General features: G+C 44.0%; 1 protein-coding gene across 5 annotated transcripts in view; it reads right to left on the bottom strand.

Annotated features, from left to right (window-relative positions):
- The window catches only part of prdm16 (PR domain containing 16), a 177443-nt gene extending 162171 nt beyond the window's left edge, over positions 1–15272 (bottom strand). For all 5 annotated transcript variants that reach the window (XM_008275770.1, XM_008275765.1, XM_008275767.1 and 2 more), the window contains exon 1: positions 15072–15272. In XM_008275770.1, coding sequence (XP_008273992.1) covers positions 15072–15108 — 37 coding nt within the window. In that variant the 5' untranslated portion in view covers positions 15109–15272. The remainder of the gene's footprint in view (positions 1–15071) is intronic.
- Between the last annotated feature and the right edge of the window lie 1294 nt (positions 15273–16566).

The raw sequence follows: 16566 nt of genomic DNA, 5'->3' as shown, positions 1-16566 counted from the left end.
ATAAAAGACTCCTGAGCCTCGACAGGAAGTGACATGTCTTTGTATTCCTATTTAGCGCACTTCTTCTCTTCTTCTATTTGCATGATTTCAAACACCGAATAGCCTTCGGAAATCAGTTCTTCCGTGTTTGTGAAAGCGAACTGTTCGACTCCTGCTGTAAAAACCGTTAAAAAGAGCGCTTTGAGATAAGAAGCTGGTTTAAATTCCTCACGTCAGAACAAAAGAACAGAGGGGGAAAAGTTTAGATGGAGCCCACTTATCGCATCTCCTCTGTGTGATATTGGTTTCAAAGGTGCATTCGTCAGTGAAAGACACAGGTTAGAGCATGACGACCACTGTCTTAAGCATGTTGTGTGTGTGTGTGTGTGTGTGTGTGTGTCTTGGCAGACCCAGATGGCAGGCGGGTAAAAAAAGGGGGAAGGTGGGCAAAGCGGACAGGAAGCAGTAAAGGAGAGTTCTGGTTACGAGGATCAGACGGCAGGACGAACCGTGCTCAAAGCTGCTGCCGCTACCATACTCAAGGTGTGGGTTACACTCCTGGACACAAAGGACACACACACAGTCCCAGCTCCCCACAGGATAGCGCGCTGGTGTGTGTGTGTGCACGTGTGTGTGTGTGCGTGTTTAGTATCCTAATTAAAATGCGATAGTAATTGTGCGCATACATGCAAACACATCCTCCCGCCCCCTTCCTCAGCTAAGCAGATCTACTTAAAAGGGCTCATATCAATTGTCAGCGGCCATGTTTAGTTGTTTAGGCCCCTTTTCTTCAGTGATGAGGACCAGACCATGGAAAAGGCAGCCCCCCATTAGCCACATGTTGCTTCTAATACTGACCCAATAAAATGCGATTCACCCTGCCACGGAGAGTTCATCTGGCTTACCGCACAAAGAGGAGGGCCGGAGACAGAAACACATTTAATATTAAGCAGCAAAGGATGGAGGGAGAGAGAGAGAGAGAGGGAGGAAGGAGGAGGCACTTGCAAATAAAGATGTAACAGTGTTAAAGAAAGAGGGAAGCGCGTGGGCCTGCTGCTAATTTCCCGCCCTGAGTGCAGTAATCTGAGGGGAAGATTAAGGTGAAGGAGTTATTCTTGACTATTTTATTAAGAGGTGCTTTAGGCGCTGGAAGAAGGGGCTTTAGTGCTCCTCCAGCAGCGTGCCATACAATACAAGACAAACATTTGCTGTTATTTCACCAAAGTACTCTCAGATGTGCTGGGTCGGGGCCTTGCCTTTTGCCGCGGAGGAACTTGGCATCAAAGCTCCCCGCAGTTCTCTAAAAACAAAAAAAACAAAAAAAAACTGCGCTCCTTTAACGCGGGTCCTCGTCCGGCAGATAAATTGGGAGGTGTCAAAAGAAGGAACGGCAAACCTCACACCTAGTTCTAATTAAAACGGGGAGAGAGCTGCAGGGATGAACGGAGACGCATGAAAGTTCTCCTTATATGAAGGAAATTTCTGTAAACATGAGGATCTGAATACTGCCATTCATGATTTCATGCAATTTCATCATCAGATTCTTCACACTTTTTTTTATTTTTAACAGAAAATCTAAAAAAAACCTATCTTGGATTCAAAGTTAAAGTCTTATCCAGGTTAAACGTGTAAAATATCAACAGTATGAAAAGTCACAAGACTCAACATAAAATAACGTACTCCATGTCCCAGTCTTAGAAAAGTTCAATTTTACATTAAGCAAAAGAGAAAAAAAGGGACATTGCAATAAATCAAAAAAAAAAAAAAAACATATTAAAATGAAGCCAAGCCTGGTGACAGGCCAGCAGTAGCCTCACCCACCTGCCTCTTTTGTTTGCTTTGTCATTGCTTCACCATTCTTAAACTCGTACTGCTCCTCAGTGCTGCTGAAAAAACAAGATGCCTCCGTCAGTGTGTGTGTGTGTGTGTGTGTGTGTGTGTGTGTATGCGCTTGCGGTCATCCAAGTGAACTATTACTGCATTCGGGAAAATGAAGAGAAACACATTTTCAAAGCCAATGTGGCACTAAAACAAAGAAATAACAATAACAACCCTTTGCCTCCACCCCCCCAAAAATATGACCATCCTGCAGGTCCTTGAGTGCAAACATTCGTTTGGAATAACATCTTCCCCAATTAAATCTGCTTAATTGACATGTCTGGAAACCTCAGGAACTTTGAGCTGAACGGTCAGCGCGGACACACAAAAACCACAGAAGTGGCCGTTTCAACCACTCATAAAACACAATTCAGAAACCGGATCTTCCTCTTTCCTTTTCTGTGCACGAAAAAGAGGATGTGGCCAGACTTGATGAGGAGAGAGGTGGAGAGTGAGGGACACATGAGATTTTTGGAAGCCTCTCCTTGAACCGAGCTATAAAAATTCTAATTGTGTCATCTCGGGCTTATAAGACACTCAAGTCTGGCTGATAAAGATAGAAAGTCACCACGTTGTTCAAAAAAAAAGGCTGATCTGACACGTGATATGTTCAGTGTTCTTCTTCTAAAACAAACTCCGGCACGTTCTCTATGCTTCCTCGTAAAAAAAATAATAAGTACAACAAGTCCTGGGTTGCATCAAAGATCACAAATTGAGTGCGAAACTTCTTTTCCGAGTAAGGTTGATGCAACGTAGATGTCACATCCAAAAGAGACCGACACGGAAGAAGCAGCCCAACTCATGACATCACCCTCAAGTCCTATGGGTGATGATGTGTGAACTGTACAGGGAAGGGCAGCTGTGTCTGGGAAATAGTAGCAAAGCAGAGAGATACGTAAGATAGCCAGACTGGATGGCTGCTGGTGTGAAATACAAGATGTGAAAGAGAGGAGCATTAAATGAATTTATGCTTCAGAAAAAAACTCAACAATAGTAACTTTGACACAAACTCCTGGATTCGATCTCATTTCAGCTCAGTTTAAAACAGTTGAAACATTTCTTTAGCTAACATGGATCACTGGCACTACAAGTCATTATTATTGTCTGTATTATAACTAGGCTAAGCCCCGTCATGCAAACCAAAACCAAACTCCGTCCTACTAGTGTAACTGGTCTGGGTGTGTGCAACTCCCAATACCACCCATTACTTCTGGCCTTGCTGGAGTCATCAGAGGACATGCGCCCACTGTGTTTGCTTTGCTTTACTGGAACGAGTAAAAATAAAACCAAATCATGTCACAAATTCCATGATGTCTTCTTGTACAGAACCGGTTTATTTGATTCTGCATATCTAAACATGACAGTCAAACTAAATCTTTAGAGATCAGGGGGTAAAAAAAACAACTAAAAAACACAACTTAAAGGTAAGTGAGTGTCAGTAAAGCAAACACACAAAGCATCAGAAAGTGCTGAAGGCCTACATGTTACATAAACAATCCTACTGTTGTGAAAATGCAGCTATTTAAATGTTAGCTGTTTTTAACCCACAGAGCCGTGAATCTCTCTCAAAGCAGTAAGTTGTTAAATTTCTTACTAGAACTTATTCTCATGATAACTTTCAAGAGTATATGTTGCCTCTTCTTTCTGGTTGTGCCAGGTGAAGCTCTGTTATACTGAAAACCCATCCTTTTTTTCTGTTTTTTTTTCCTTCCCCAGCGCGGCGAACATACAATTAATACAGGCCGAGCGCTTTGCCTTTGGGACACTGAGCATCACAGAGACGCGAGCTTGTAATAGAGCTATTTGTTTTCCTCAGAAAGCTGTCCAAATGCTCTCGCTGGGATCACTAGACTGCACAAAGGCCAGCTATGAATTGGTCAAATCCATTGGGGCAAGTTATTGATTAGGCCTACAGCTAGTGGAACGCAAATATGCAACTAAATTAGATATCGGTGTTTGTGTGTCTGAGTGTGTGTGTGTGTGTGAGAGAGAGAGAGCGTCTGTGTTTGTACGCATTACTGTTCCAGTGAAATCAACTTAATCTGCATCAACCACTGGTCACGTTTTATAAACCACAGACCTCTGAATGCAATATAATTTTAAACGCCTTCTTCTGAGCAAAGCCCAACTCTCTGCTTTGATGGAAGTATCAATACTGCAAAGCTGTGTTTATGTTATTTAGAATTATTTTTAGAAGGGAAAACTGAAAATGAGTCATGAGGTCTTTGAAAAGCTGTAAAAACATCTAAATGAAGGCATTTTTAGCATTATTAAATGTGGGCTAATAAAAGGATCTCGTCGATGCCTACGCATTTTCTCTCTTGCTTCAAAATTTCATATCCGTTTGGGGGAAACTGGAGTGTTTGACGGGTTTGCTGCTTAGACAAACTGACAAAATGCACAACAAACTATCGATACTTACATATGTAACAACTCTCTCCCGCCCCCCCTCTCATCTCTTCCATTTCTTGTTCCTCTTTGACATCTCCCTTTTCAACAAGAGCAGTTTGTCAGGGTCAGAAAGCAATTTAAAACCTCTATTAATGAGAGTCAGTGAGAGAGAGAGAGAGAAGTTACAGGGAGGGAGAGAAAGACAGATGAGGTAGTGGGGCAGAGAGAAGAAGAGGAGGATGAGGAAGGAGGGAAGGGGGAAGGCTGGGGTGTCAGCCATCAAAGCAGACCAGGAGAAAAGAAGGCCAGGTGCTGGTTGTGGGAATGTGCCGTCCATGGTTCTAGGGACCAGGGAGCTGGGAGGGGGTGGTGGTGGTGGTGGAGGGGTGGATGGGGGGGCCGTGGAGGAGGGGCAGGGTGGTAATTAGCCAAGCCTGGAGGAGAGAGTGGGCCCTCGAGGGCCCGCGGGGATAGCCCCTCCGAGAGGATACCATTTGCACTTCTACAGGAGCCGCCAGCCCCAGGCCACAAAGAAGGGGAAAAGGGGAACTATGGCATCCTTTATCAGGCCGGACAAAGACGCCGCATCTTTTCAAAGGAGACCGGAGAGAGAGAGAAACTCCAGTGTTCCAGAGAAGGAGGGGAAGAAGAGGAAAAAGAGAAGAGAAGAAAGAATCCTAGGACTGATCAGGAGAGACACAGAGAGAGAGATGCCAGTGTGTGGGTTGCAAAGCGAGACAGGAGGTTACGGTCATACTGTGACCCAGTCAGTCTTCTCAGACATCAGAAATTCACTAATGTCCCACACACACACACACACACACACACAAACACGCCTTCTCTTAGATATCACATAGTGCCGAGTTACACAAGCATATTCCCACCGCAACTGGGAACAGTAACATGTTGTTTTTAAACATTTCTGTCATTTTCCATTTCGGTTACCGTCAGTTTTTTAAGACACGAAACATGAAATGTCTCTTTAAGCAAAAGAATAGCTTGCCACAATAGGAGCAGTTCAGTTTGCTTTTCACTCCATCTCATGGGAGCTAAGTAGAGGCAGTGGATAAGGAGCCAAAACGGCCACCCTACCTTTGACATTATCGGGGAATCTTAAGAGTTTTGCCCTCCTGTAGAGCAATGGAAAGTGAAGGTCACTGACATTACTTTTACCTATTACCTTTGGAGTACGGCTGCACAGGGGGGGTGAATGGTGGCCTTTGAGGCTATGAGGCTTTGTGTTCCCTGCTGGAGAGCAGCCTGACAGCCTTGGCTGAGCGGGGGCCAGAGGTCAGACGGGTCATGTGATAAGGCATTTCAGACCTGCATATAGGGCCCCAGACTGAAGAGGCCTGAAAAATCTCAGGACCCCCCCTCCTTTCTCTGTGTCTCTTCTCTTCCTTTCTTTTCCACTTTTCCTCTCTCTGTCCCCTCTCTGGCTCTCTCTCTGGACACAAAATGCCATTTGTTGTCCGTCAGTCAGTAGCGTAGGGCCCGGGTCGGGCCCGGTGCTGAAAGCTCCATTCACACACCCTCTCACCCAGGGATGTTTTTGCAATTCAATATTTTCACACGCAGGCAGCTTCATCGTTACTTTGGAACCGTACACTTGGCAGGATGAGGCTGGGGGCCTCTGGGACGGAGGGGCTGAGAGGTGGAGGAGAGGGGGTCAGCACAGAGGAATCCTAGTGTCAGGAGGGGACGGGCCTGCGCCGGCTAATGGGCCATCTTGAAATGTTTTAGCCAAGACCCCTCCAACACCTACACACACACACAAACAAGTGCACACTCACGCACGCACACATTCCACTCTACTCATCGCTTCACAACCAATCTGACTCCAGGTTAACAAGCAGGGTTCTTATTTCCTTCATCAAAATCATACAGTCACACTATCCTGCCAGCGTAGGCCTTTCACCCCCCTCCCTCACTCACATCAGACACCTCAAATAGACAACCCATATAAGTGCACCACATGCATCTGTTTGAGCGATCCAAGCATCTCTGAAAAAAATTCTGCAACTTTAGCATCACTTGATGGATATGTTTTGGAATATGTTTGTGTTGAAACAGGAACTGAGCACAGAGAAAACAGGAAAGAGGAAGCAGGACAGAAAACAAGGAACATCCAAGCACAAAAGTACAGACTTCATGTCAACATGCCTCATTTTAACCAAACCATTTCAGGAGATTTGTTCCAATTCCGCGACCGTAGCACCTAAGGATTTGTTTAGCATACAGAGTGGTAAACGAGGAGGGGGCTACAATGAGGGAGGAGGGGGGGAACTCCTAATATATTTATCCTGTGCACCACACTCTACTTAATGAAATTAAACCACACCAATAGTGGCCCTCTATCTCTGGGGAATTCAGTAATCAACATGCCACCAGTTTTCATTTTGTATGAAAATAAATGGCAGCCGGTGATATAGGCCTAATTGTGTTGCACCAGGGAGGAGCCGGGTGAGAAGGAGGGGAGGAAAATAAAAAAAAAAAAAAGGAGAAACTTGCAGAAGTGATGTAGTGGAGCCAATTTTCATGGACAGCAGCGCTCGAGAGAGGTGGTCAAATAAGCAGAGGCATTCATCTGGGGACCCCGCTTCCACTCTCTCCTCCTCCTTGTTCTATCCATCATACTCACAAAGAAAGTTAGCCAAGTATTAAACAAATAGAGAACTGGTGAGGCCGATGCACTAGCGCCTGGCAGGGTCACTGGATAATGACAGCTCAATTACTGTGAATCTCCTTGTACGCCGCCGCCACCCCCCCCCCCCCCCCCCCCCCCCCCCCGCCTCCTCCTCCTCTCTCTTCTCCTCCCCGAACACCCGCCCCACCCAGGACGGCAAATTTGTCAAACTCGCCAAAACGATGGGTCTGACAGTGTAATCGCTAACCGTCCCAACCGACATGAAAGGGCTTCTTTATCTGGCCAAATCAAAGAACCTGATCTCTGAGTGAAAAGAGGTGGGTGGGGTGGTGGTGGTGGTGATGGGAGGTGGGGGGGGGCTAACTAGAGAAGAAAAAACGTCCCGCTCCGGCCCCTTGCGAGACGTGGAGATGCCTCTAATCCGCTTTAATGAGACACCGCTTGCCCATCTTTGCGGTAATGACGAAACGCAGCGAGAAAGACAGTGAGGGAGGGAGGGAGGGAGGGAGGGAGGGAAGAGATAGAAGAGGAGATGGAGCCAAGGCTTTGAACTGGCGGCCTGATGAAAGGGGAAGCAGCCAGTGGGAGTTTAGAGCCACGCTGCCTCCGCACACCGCTGTCTGTTTCAGAAGACAAGCAAACAGCCCAGGGGACAGAGCAGTTTGTCTGCTTATCATATCTGGACAGGATGAGCCGTCATCAGCAGGGCCGGACTGGGACTCGGACTGCAGCGTGTGTGTGTGTGTGTGTGTGGAGATGAGCGACAATTTATGAAACCGCTACAGAAGAAGAAGGATGGAAAATAAATGCATTATTCTGATGATGATGAAGTGTCACATTGGTTCACCGTTTCTCCTAAAGTGTTCCTATGGTTACTTCTCGCAAACACACCATGAGTTGGCTTCGTGTCGCCGCACTACTAAAGCGTACATGTGTTGCGATGGTGTTAGGGCAATGCTAGAGCTATTTCAGGGTTGTACCACATTAGTATCAATATATATAGAGAGCAACTGTGCACAGAAGCACATGCAAAATACATTAAATTTAAGCTAAACACAATGACTGTTCTTCCACTGTTGCAATAATACTGCATATATGTAAAGCTACTTTAATTTTTTATTCCTCAGAATATTCCAACACGTCAGCACATTACAAAGAAAGTCGCAGCTACTGAAAATCTATATTTTTTCACATTTTATCAGAAGCTACACCTGCACAAGAAGCAGAGAAGCGACACCAAAGGAGAGAAAGTTCAGGAACGGGGCAAAAACAAATGAAGAAATAAATAAAGAAGTGAGAAAAACAGGGAGAAAGCGAGTGGGTTAATACCAAACAAATCAGGATTAGACCCAGATAAGACTAGTCACAATGTTGAGCAATCCCTGGGATATCACAATGCGAGGGGGGGGTGAATCATGAGGGCTGCGAGAACACGCTAATTAGGGACTCGACACATTTGCCCCCTTGTTTTGCAAACAACGCGCACTGTTGAACAGCGGGTGGTGCACAATCACAGCAGACACACATAGAGATAATCAGTTAGCGTTAATCAGCATACTCAGAAGTAAAGATGAGGCATTTCCTACGGGATGACTTGGTGTATTCTCAGCGCTCGGGGGATGAAAGCGTCTGGTCCGCAGGTCAAGACTCTAACTGCATTTAACTCCAGTGTAATAGCTTTTCATTTTTCAAACCCTCCCCTCTCTCACCAACACATACCGCTCTTTGAATTTTGTCCGGCTATTTTTAACAAGACCCTACACCCCCCCCTCTTTCTGTTCAGTCTGCAGGCTGAAAACAAAGGGCACGAGGAGAGACGAAAAACAGGGGGCTGCTAAAAAAGAAAACATCAGCGATATATCTTAAACTCTCTCAGGCATGTCAAAGTCTCCACGACCCAAAAGTGATTGGGAGACTTGCTGTGTTTTTCCAAACATGGCGGATGAGGTCACGGTGCAAGGCGGGAACGAGGCCCGTTTTTTTTTTTTCTTTTTTTCTGCCAACTGGATAATGTGAGGTCAACGTATCAATGGAATGAATGGGATTTGGAGCCATGTGTAAGAGCTTAATGCGACGGTATTTGTATGTCAACTCAAAATTTGACTGAGCCAGCAAGAGAGCAGACAGGAAGCACTCTGGGGCTGCGAGATGTGTGTGTTTGTCAGTGTGAGAGAGCCTGCGTGTGTCCAGGTGCCCACCCATCGCTGTGCCAGACTTGGCCAAGGTCAAAGCTCCAAACAGCGACAGGACCTCCAACAACTGTACAAAACGGTGCGCACACCGATCCGGCACACATTTAGCCGGCCAACAGTGCCAGCTCCTGCTGTTTGGATGACATTTACACTCAACCTTTCTAGTTTGTGATTGATTGGGGTTAAATCATACCAATGCACAAAAAATCTGTCACCGCTGAGGTGTGTGTGTGTGTGTGTCCGTGCAGGATCCAGTGTATGTATGGCTTCAATGTGTGCGCGAGAGCAAGGGCGGCTATGAAAAGGCAGCCGAATGTTTTCAAGCCTCCAGTGAGACTCAATCAGCACTGACGAGTCACTGTGACTTCAGGATTCTGCTAAACTGCAACCGGAGTCATTTCTTCTCACTCTAAAACTCTGCATTTTAATTTCTTGTATGCAGAGTAAAATATTGTCAACTTTAAATTTTCATCTTAAGTGAGAAATTGGAACAAAAAATAAATAAATCAAACACATCTTTAAAGTGCTGCAATGGAGAGTGATTGTGGGACTTATCAGGGGATATAACAAACAAAACACAAACAGCTAAATGAGTAATTAGAAGCTCATAATTAGAGGGGGTTTCTGTATTTTCTGGGCTCATTCCAATGCCCACGTTTCCACCTTCTATTTGAACATTTTATGGCATCTGCACTTGACGAGATTAGACTCCCTGACATCTCTTTTCCAGCGGACACTTGGCCAAAACAGCAGCAGCAGCACAATTACAGCACTAACTGACTGAATAACAATAAAAGCATTTCCCTGGAGATAAAAGACCGACTCACCCCATGTTCAGCGGGGAGGAGGAGGAGGAGGAGGAGGAGTCAAAGATAGTGAAAGAAAACATTTAGAAGCTGGCAGCAGAACAGTCGTAAAACAGACTGTTTGGACAAAATAACTGTAATATTCCAATTGACCCATCCTTTAATAAATGAAATCTTCCCTATGTCAATGCTTTCAATGGCAGCTTAACCAGCTATCTTAATTCGCTCCTCTGTTTATTCCCTGACACAGGTGGAAAGGATCAGAGGAGTTTTCTTTATGGGCCCCGACTGCTAGAAAGATTTAGGACGAGTAAGCAGAACTGAGACTGGAGACAGTGTCCTCCTCGTTTCAGGGCAATGTGAACGGTTTACTGGAAAGAAAGCTGCTCAAGACTCTGCTCTGACAGCGTGTTGGAAGTTACAAAAAGCAATGCATCTTTATTTGTATCATATTATGTGAATCAAATGTTCCCCACATGTCGGTGCAACAGGCAGCGTCTCGATGCTGAATGAACCATAGCCATGACTAAAATATTGCTCCAACTTTAGCCAAAGTCACTTCCCCTGCAACAGATTATTACAAATATGCAAAACCGTGGCTATGTTAAGTGTAAAACCTATAATACAGTCTGAGAACACGTTTATCTTTTATTTCTGCACACACATGGACGAAGATGAAAACGCAATGAAATCAATATGGAACACAAAGCGTCACTGCTCACAACACACACCGAGCTGCGTCCTGCATGCGCACACACACACACACTAGGATGTGGAACCGACATCCAACAAACTTCCATAATCAAGTGCTTATGTAGCAAACGGTGAACCTTGCCAAGTGTGGACTGATGCAATTAGTTAGGCTACACAATTTTTCAATCCTTCAGAAATTGACACAAATGGTCCTAAAATCGGTCCAAATGCTCAGATCAAAGCCCCCCAACACCATGGAAATGTATTTGAATTCACATGTCGCTGCAAAACCAGTTGTCTTCAGAGCGCTGAGCAGTATGTTTTCGGACAATTAACTCAATTAAAAATGGCTATTTCCACACATACGTATTTCGACGTCACCCAGACGGCTTTTAGGTGAAAGGATCACCGCGGCTCTGGTCATCATAATGGTCACAGACGGTCACTTTAGGCATGTAAAAGTTAAAAAGAAACTGAATCAGCCTGCTGCAAAGATCATTCACATCATCACACATGAATGCAAATGGGCTCTATGGAACCACAAGAGTCTCAGATTTCCCACCCTGTTTTATCTATGAAAGCTCTGGAGCAATGAAGTGAAGATCTCGCAGGTAATTTTTATTTTGCAGGATGTGCAGCACTAGTGACAGGCGAAAAATATTAAATAATTACATGGAAGCTAATTAGAAGACTTCAGCAATTGAGAACGAATTTACAATTAAAAGTGGAAACATCTTCTGAAATGATCAGCTTACTCAGCTCACTGATGATTTCAAAATAAAAGCAACCATTTACAGTTTAATGAAAAGGAAGAAAAAAACAGCAAAGCCCCCCCACTACCCCACTACTATACTATACATTACATCCCCTCGCTCATTTGATGATCCTATCAATTTTATGTCCAGGCTCTAATCTGTGAACATGAAGGAGTGCTATCTGACACACATTACAGCTGCATAGCACTAATACATTGGAGCCTGCACGGGACCCTGAACGTTTAGCCAGAAGTTCAACATAGCTACCATTGTTGGTTTTAAAGTGTTATGGGTTGGGTTTTATTACTTCTGTCAAAACATCAGAAGCTGTTGAGCCAGGCCAAGTTCATGACTGGGAGTCCATCTAATAAGGGGGCCTTTAACACAAGGATCAATAGGATATCTGGCAATTGACACAGACACACAGAGGGGTGTGTGAGGGAAGCAAAAGTGTCAGAAATTGTGTCCAGTGTGGTTTGGAGTTGCCAACAGGGGGTCGAGGAAGGGTTGGGGGTGCACACCACCACAACAACAATAACAACAACAACAAAACAATAAAATAAAAATAAAAAAAATGTGCTGCTACCTTTCATTCCTTCTTTCTTTCCTATTGACCTGATGAGGATTAAAATAGGTGTAGCAAATCAATAACAAGGTGCATTTCTGTTTCTCTGGGAGAGGGTGGTGGAGGAGAGGGGGGGAGGGAGGGAGAAGAAAAAAAAAAGCTGTGACATGTTTCTGCTTTAATTATATTTCCGTGCAGAGGTTATGGCGCGGTTGTACAGGAGGAGTGTGTGTTTGTCTCACCTGTGCATGTACAATAAATAAATAAATAAATAGAAAAAAAATACCAAGGAAATAAATCTACATTCACTCTGATGTTTTAATTGATTCGAAATAAATACTGTAAAAAAAAAAAAAAAAAAGGAGTAAACACGGGACAAAAATACCACAATAAAACAGCCGCAAGGTGTGCAACTTTCCAAACACAATCAGCCCTCTGTACACACACACACACACACACACACGGATATGGTAAATACAAGTGCACTATGAGCGATGAACTTTCAAGGTGCCAAAAGCAATTATATTGTCAGTTCGGTTCTTTATTCTCTGCTAGATTGCCGGTATCGATTTTTTTTCTTTCTAAAAAAAAATATAACAAATCTTCCATTAATAATAAAAAAAAAGATATGTCGCAGAATTTATTTATTTAAAAAATATACTTTTTTTTTTTAATTTGCGCAAATGCCAGCTAATTAACACACAGGGGGGTTGACTTCAAATTAAATTGTGCGTTAAAATGTTGAATTCAGCAAGACAAAAAAAAAAAAAAAAGTCTTTATTCCCAAAGCTGAGCCTCCATGTAAACAAGCGGCTGCACATTGGTGATTATTGCGCACACACACACACTCACACACACACACTCATATGTTCATATTCTGCATAACTTCTCGTGTCGTGGCCTTTCACCATAAAAAATAGAAAAAAAAAAGTAGTCACCGCGCAATCTGACCAGAAAATAAACTACAACACGAGAGGTTTAAAAATAAAATGATATAAGCAGCTGCAGCACATTTGCTGTGGGCCTGAGCTCCACGAGGAGAGAGCGTTTTAACCTGAGCGTCAGACACACACAAAAAGAAAAAAAAAAGATGTGGAACACACTCCCACGCGTCGTAGTCAAACGTTGTGGGGACTCCATGTTTTGAATGTGAAGAAGATATTTTTCTTTTGTTCATGCCTGCTGTCTCTCTGCTCTGCTTTTCCTATCGCTGCAACACAACAGATCTTTAAAAAAAAAAAAAAAGAAAAGAAAAGAAAAGAAAGAAAGGCCTGTGAGGGCTGCACAGGGCTTCCAGTGGTCCCCGACGTGAAGTGCTACAAAGCCAGGTATTTGTGTTCATTAGCACCCGGATCAACAGACTATCAGGGGCTGTTTGGAGATCAAGACCAAGTGCAATTACTGGCACGGAGCAGCCTCCTCGACACGTTGAAGTATTTTCGCAAAGTAGCTCAATTAGCGTTTCCTTCATTTTCTCTTTTTTTTTCTCCTTCTTTGCATTAAAACTTGAACCCTGTGCACCAAACATGGAGAAGCAATGAGGATATTTACAAAAACATGACAGCAAAAAAAGGAGAAAAAAGCAGTGCTAGTAATTAATTTTTATTCCCATGAATGAGCGCTGGAAAGCTCGATATTACTCCTATAAGATGTCTTTTTTTTTTTTAAGATTCTGATGGAAGTATTTAAAATGAACACGTTTAAGATTTTTGTGGGAAATTTATTTCACTTGAGGTTTGAAATGTGATTTTCAGGAAAAAGCCTGGAGGTCGAGGTTCACTGAACAAGGCCAGTGGCAAAGTTGGAAAAGTTTCTGCAGGCCTGTAAACATGCGAGCAGGCAGCAGCCAAAACAACAGCAGGTAGATTTGGAATTAATTATGAAATTACGCATTTAAAAAAAAAAGGCTAAATGTGTTTGAAGCTTTTCTTTTTTCTTGCAAAACTACACATCGGAAGTTATGGAGGATGGAATAAAACACACACACACAATAAAAATAAAAAATACATGGAAGCACCAGCAGGCCTGCAGAAATCCTCATGGATAAAATACAGAATTATGGATAAACAGGCGGACTGAGCCACATGACAGGCCGCAGAAAGCGACCGTGCAGGAGGGGGGAAAAAAGTCAAATTAGAATAATAAAGGAGGTTCAAATAAATTCATAAATCAACCCAAATGTCAAACAATAAACACGCTCCATTTCCAACAACAAGGTGCTCGCAACAAAAAAAAAAAAAGTGAATACATGAATTTTTTTTTGGCCCGTGTGACGCGAGCAAGCAGTCCACTAAAGCAGCAGTATGGGCGCTTTGGAGACACATTATTGATTGGCATTCCCTCGAGGAGCAACCAGTCTGCAGCAGTCCGGTAGCTGGTGGCCACGGGACAAAACTAATTTTGGCCCGGAGAGCGATATGTTCCTGAGATCTGAGCAAAAAGGAATCGAACGCAGGACAGACAAAAAAATACGCATGAAAATCTTTCCTAAGAAATTCACATCTCGGCGTCTCCGTTTGCAGGCGAGTAAAGAGGGGGGAGAAAGAAAAAAAAAGAGAGTGCGCCCAGCTCGCTGTGCAAGCAGAGCAGTGCCACAGCGCCCACTATTTCAAAAGCCGGGAATATTATTTCACAAGACTTGGAACGGCTGTATAAAAAAAAAAAAAAAGAAAAAAAAAGTTACTATCCATTTCGACAACTTTTCTTGCTACCTTCAGGAAAACGAGTCCTGCGCCTCCACTGTTACAACCAAGCGACCAAAAAAACAGCAAAATACAAGACTTTTTTGGGGGGTTTCTGTCCGGCGTTGTTTATCACTGCCTTTTACCAGGAGCAACTAAAAGCACCAGCGGCGTTTCTCATCACACATGAAACTTTTCTTGACACTGGAAAGCAGCGACGCCAAGAACCGCAGCATGCAAAGGGAAGAAGGTAGGAGGCAAAATTTAAAAAATACAAAAAAACGAGCCGGAGCAGCGGCGAGCGGGGACGCATTTTCTGGCTGAAAAAGTTGACAAAGAGTCGCCCCATCCTCTCTTAAGGATATGGCATATGTGTGACAAGGACGCATTGGACATCTACAAACGGAGCCGGGAGTTTGGAGAGCCGGCGGCGGCAGAAAGCGATAAGTAAGAGAGGTGGCGGAACAAAAAATATAAGACCTACTTTTGGCCAGTTTTCTCGCCCTCGCCTTGGATCTCATCTTGTCGGCTTGTAGATTCCTCTCGTCGTCCTCCGTGAGCCCAGAAGCAGCAACAACACTATCTTCATCTCACCAGCATTGTCAGTTTGGACACCTTCGCACATGCGCACAGGCCATTCAATCTGACACCCTCGCCGGGGCCAAAAAACTTTCCAATGTATTCATCATCATCACTTTTTTTTTTTTTTTTTGTCCTATCGTCTCCCCTTTAGATCACTTATCTCTTCCCCTCCTCCTCTTCCTCCTCCTCCTCCTCCTGCTCTCTCCTCACCGTCTCACCTTCCCTCCCTCCCTCCCCCCTTTACCATCCCCTTACCCTCGTCCCCCTTCTCACCCCTTACACCACCGCCGCCGCCGCCGCCACCTCCACCCCCCACCCGCCCCATTCAGCGCTTGCCAGCAGCCTCTTGGATTTTTTACCCCTTTAACAGCGACTACTTGGTTTTCTCCAACACAGCGGCGGACGCAGTGAGGTATGGTGGTGAGGTCAAGGTCGTACTATAATAACGTAAACATATGAATTATTATTATTTACATCCTGCTATTAATATTATTTTTATTATTATTGTTTTATCTTTATATAAATGTGTGCCATAAATGTTTTTTGAAAACCTCTTTTTCAATTCACAGATTTGCTAAAACTTTGTGCGTAATCGTTCTTTTTACGCATCTCATTACGCGCGGTGCCAAAAACTGCTCCAATTGCAGAGGGGTTATTTTTAACTTCATTAATTCACATGCAGGCGTAAACAGGTTCAAGGCTCGATTGTTGTTACAACTTTACAGGCTATGATTTGGTTTTGTGAGTGTGTGTGAAAGTGTGTGTGTGTGTGAGAGTGTATGTGTGTGTGCGTAATCCTTGTTGCCCTCAGGACAAGCAGCGGCCAGCAGCTGTTTGACGCATGCATGGAGCCTCCACCAGCAGAGTCCCAACCGGAGAAAGGGGAGAACACCAGGGCTTTTTTTTTTTTTTTTTTTAACTTTCTTTCTGTCAGTTCACATTTCTAATTTCCAGCGTTTCAATTTCTTGGAGAAAGTGTTTCTTATTTTTTGAATGCAACACTGTCTATGCGCACGTTGTCACCTGAACGAAGGTGGACAAACTGCAGGCTTTCTTCTCCTCTCGCTGCAGCTGTGACTTTTGCCTTGCACCTGTTTGTTTGTTTGCTGCAGGCATGAGGAGACTTTACGCCTTTACGGTAAATCCGTGCATCCAGCAGCTCGGTGCATAGCCTGAAGGACGACGAGGTAATTTCATTTTTTTTTTTTGTAGATTTCTATTAACGAAAAACGCATTCATTCTAAGAGGGGGGTGTCGTAGTTTAGGTAATTCTGCAGCACTATTTTTTATTTAACTTGCATGATAAGACTGAAGTTGTAATTCAGGCCGTATTTTATGAGAGAACATTTTATTACACAATATAAATTTACTGCAGCAATTTCGCAACATGTGATGTT

Source organism: Stegastes partitus, unplaced genomic scaffold (genome assembly GCF_000690725.1).
Source record: "Stegastes partitus isolate 25-593 unplaced genomic scaffold, Stegastes_partitus-1.0.2 Scaffold58, whole genome shotgun sequence".
In the NCBI taxonomy this organism is placed as follows: Eukaryota; Metazoa; Chordata; class Actinopteri; family Pomacentridae; genus Stegastes; species Stegastes partitus.
The sequence above is the reverse complement of the archived record's forward strand: the minus strand, read 5'-3'. Positions and strand labels throughout refer to the sequence as shown.